We start from the raw sequence: 2,500 nt of genomic DNA, 5'->3' as shown, positions 1-2,500 counted from the left end.
AGGTGGACAGGTGGACAGGTGGACAGGTGGACAGGTGGACAGGTGAACAGGTGAACAGGTGGACAGGTGGACAGGTGAACAGGTGGAGTTGAGGTCAGAGGGTCGGAGGTCACCATCATCACTCTGATTCATCCTCTGGGGAGCAGCAACATTGTCACACTGAGCCTTTGGACACATGAAGTGATGCTGCTCCTCTGACACAGAACAGCAGGGGCGGAGTGGCAGTCGGGACGATCGGGAGTTTTCCCGGTCGGCCGGGCCGGCCAATGAATTTGCGTGAACCGGCCCACAGATCATTCTGAACGGCCGTGAGACGACCGCGGGCTCGTCGAAATTATTGACGTTATTTAAATTCTCCGCGAAAATCTCTAAGATCTACTATGTTAGGCTAAATTAGAAGTCCAACCACTATTTATGCCACTTGCTCACTGTCTATATCTCAGTCATGTTACCCTGCACGCTCATCTCTGATCGCTCCCATCGATCTACTGATGTTTGTGTATCTTAATTTCATTCTTCTTATTCAGGCGTTACAGAACTTTACAGAAGGCCCAGTTCTGATAGGCACGGTTCGCCACTGATTTACAGAAATGTAGGGGGTGGGCCGTCGGGTCAGAATTTTCCTGGTGGATTTTGGTGCCCCACTCCGCCCCTGCAGAAACAGTGTGATGTCACAGTCATCAGGCCCCGCCCACATTAACACATATGACATCACACAGTCAACAGTTACCTTCACATCACATCATGTTGTGTTTGTGTCGTGAAACATGACGTAACAACTCTCCATCCAGCTGATTTATGTTTACTAGAAGTCTTTGTGATCACATGGTACGACCCGACCCCTCCTGTCTCTGTACAGTGTGTCAGTCCGTCCAATCAGCTGCTGCAGCTCACAGACTGTCCATCAACTGTTCACCTCAGAGTTCGTGTCATCAAGCTAATGTCACTCAACAGGACTGATCAGCTCACTGGAAGTCTCATGGAAACTCCTCAAGGACCTCTGGAACACATTCAAGGACCTCTGGATCACACTCAAGGACCTCCTCCAGAATAACCTGCTGCTACAAACAGCCTGGTTACCATGACAAAACCATCTCCATCCCAGCAGCAGTAAAATGGAAGAAAGAACACACACACACACACACACACACACACACATACACAGAGCTGTGCTGCCACCTGCTGGTCACGACACTTCATGACGTGGTGACTGTCTGGACTACAGCTCCCAGGATGCTTTGAGGAAACGTAACATGGCCATGGAGACGGTCAGCTGTGAGCCTATATTTGTTTACATTCAGTCTGCTGAGTCAGCCGTTAGCAGTGTGTGTGTGTGTGTGTGTGTGTGTGTGTGTGTGTGTGTGTGTGTGTGTACCTGCAGGCTCCAGGTGAGTGACCTGTAAACAGGCCGGCTGACCTCTGACCCATGTGATGTCAGAGGCAGCTGGGGTCACGGGGGTGTGTCCTGTCGCCATCCTGAGGGCTGAGTCCAGCAGCTGGCTCTGATTGGAGGAGAGGAGAGCCAGTGAGCAGTCAGACAGTCAGACAGGTGAGAGTAGCAGGTGAACAGGTGACAGTTTACCTGCAGCTGCAGCTGCTGACTCTGCAGGGTCTCCAGGTGACGCAGCGTCTGCTGGCTCAGGCTCCACCCCCTGTCCCTGTCGAGAGTGAGGTCACAGTGATGTCACAGTGGAGACATCACTGAACCAGCAGCTGATCTTGTTTTGTTTCTTCTCACACAGAAAACAGTTGAAGCATCAGAGTCAGCTGACATCATGCTCTCCTCTGATTGGTTTGAATTAATGATGTAATATGTTAATGACTTAATATGTTAATGAGCTAGTTAGTGAGCAGATTATTAGTGAATATTGAATCCATGTTGTAACTTTGGATTTATAAATAAAGTTTTATTTACTTTTATTGACAGAACTGTACTGGACCGACTGCAGCTCAGTAACACAACTACAGCTATGAGACATCCTGGATCAATGAAACACATCTCTCTCTCTCTGCAGCGCCCCCCTGAGGACAGCAGGAGGAACGCTGAAGAACACTTTACAGCAGATCACTGATCAATAAATTAAAATCTGATCATCCTTCAGGTGTTTCAGCAGCAGAGACAGAAAGAACTGTTAAGGTGAGCAGTGCTAACAGTGCTAACAGTGCTAACAGTGCTAACAGTGCTAACAGTGCTGACAGTGCTAACAGTGCTGACAGTGCTAACAGTGCTAACAGTGCTGACAGTGCTAACAGTGCTAACAGTGCTAACAGTGCTGACAGTGCTGACAGTGCTGACAGTGCTAACAGTGCTGACAGTGCTGACAGTGCTAACAGTGCTGACAGTGCTGACAGTGCTAACAGTGCTAACAGTGCTGACAGTGCTGACAGTGCTGACAGTGCTAACAGTGCTAACAGTGCTAACAGTGCTGACAGTGCTGATAAAGTAAACGTATTTAAAATGCAGTCAACACTTTCTGATGTCTCCAGAATTAATTCATGA

General features: G+C 48.7%; 1 protein-coding gene across 4 annotated transcripts in view; it reads right to left on the bottom strand.

Moving 5' to 3' along the window:
- The window catches only part of kiaa0586 (KIAA0586 ortholog), a 38,109-nt gene that overhangs the window by 32,286 nt on the left and 3,323 nt on the right, over positions 1-2,500 (bottom strand). For all 4 annotated transcript variants that reach the window (XM_073484325.1, XM_073484326.1, XM_073484327.1 and 1 more), the window contains exons 6-7: positions 1,583-1,658; positions 1,376-1,502 (exon numbers count right to left, since the gene is read on the bottom strand). In XM_073484325.1, coding sequence (XP_073340426.1) covers positions 1,376-1,502; positions 1,583-1,658 — 203 coding nt within the window. The remainder of the gene's footprint in view (positions 1-1,375; positions 1,503-1,582; positions 1,659-2,500) is intronic.

Source organism: Pagrus major, chromosome 16 (assembly GCF_040436345.1).
Source record: "Pagrus major chromosome 16, Pma_NU_1.0".
NCBI lineage: Eukaryota > Metazoa > Chordata > Actinopteri > Spariformes > Sparidae > Pagrus > Pagrus major.
This window is presented reverse-complemented; position numbering and strand designations above follow the sequence as displayed.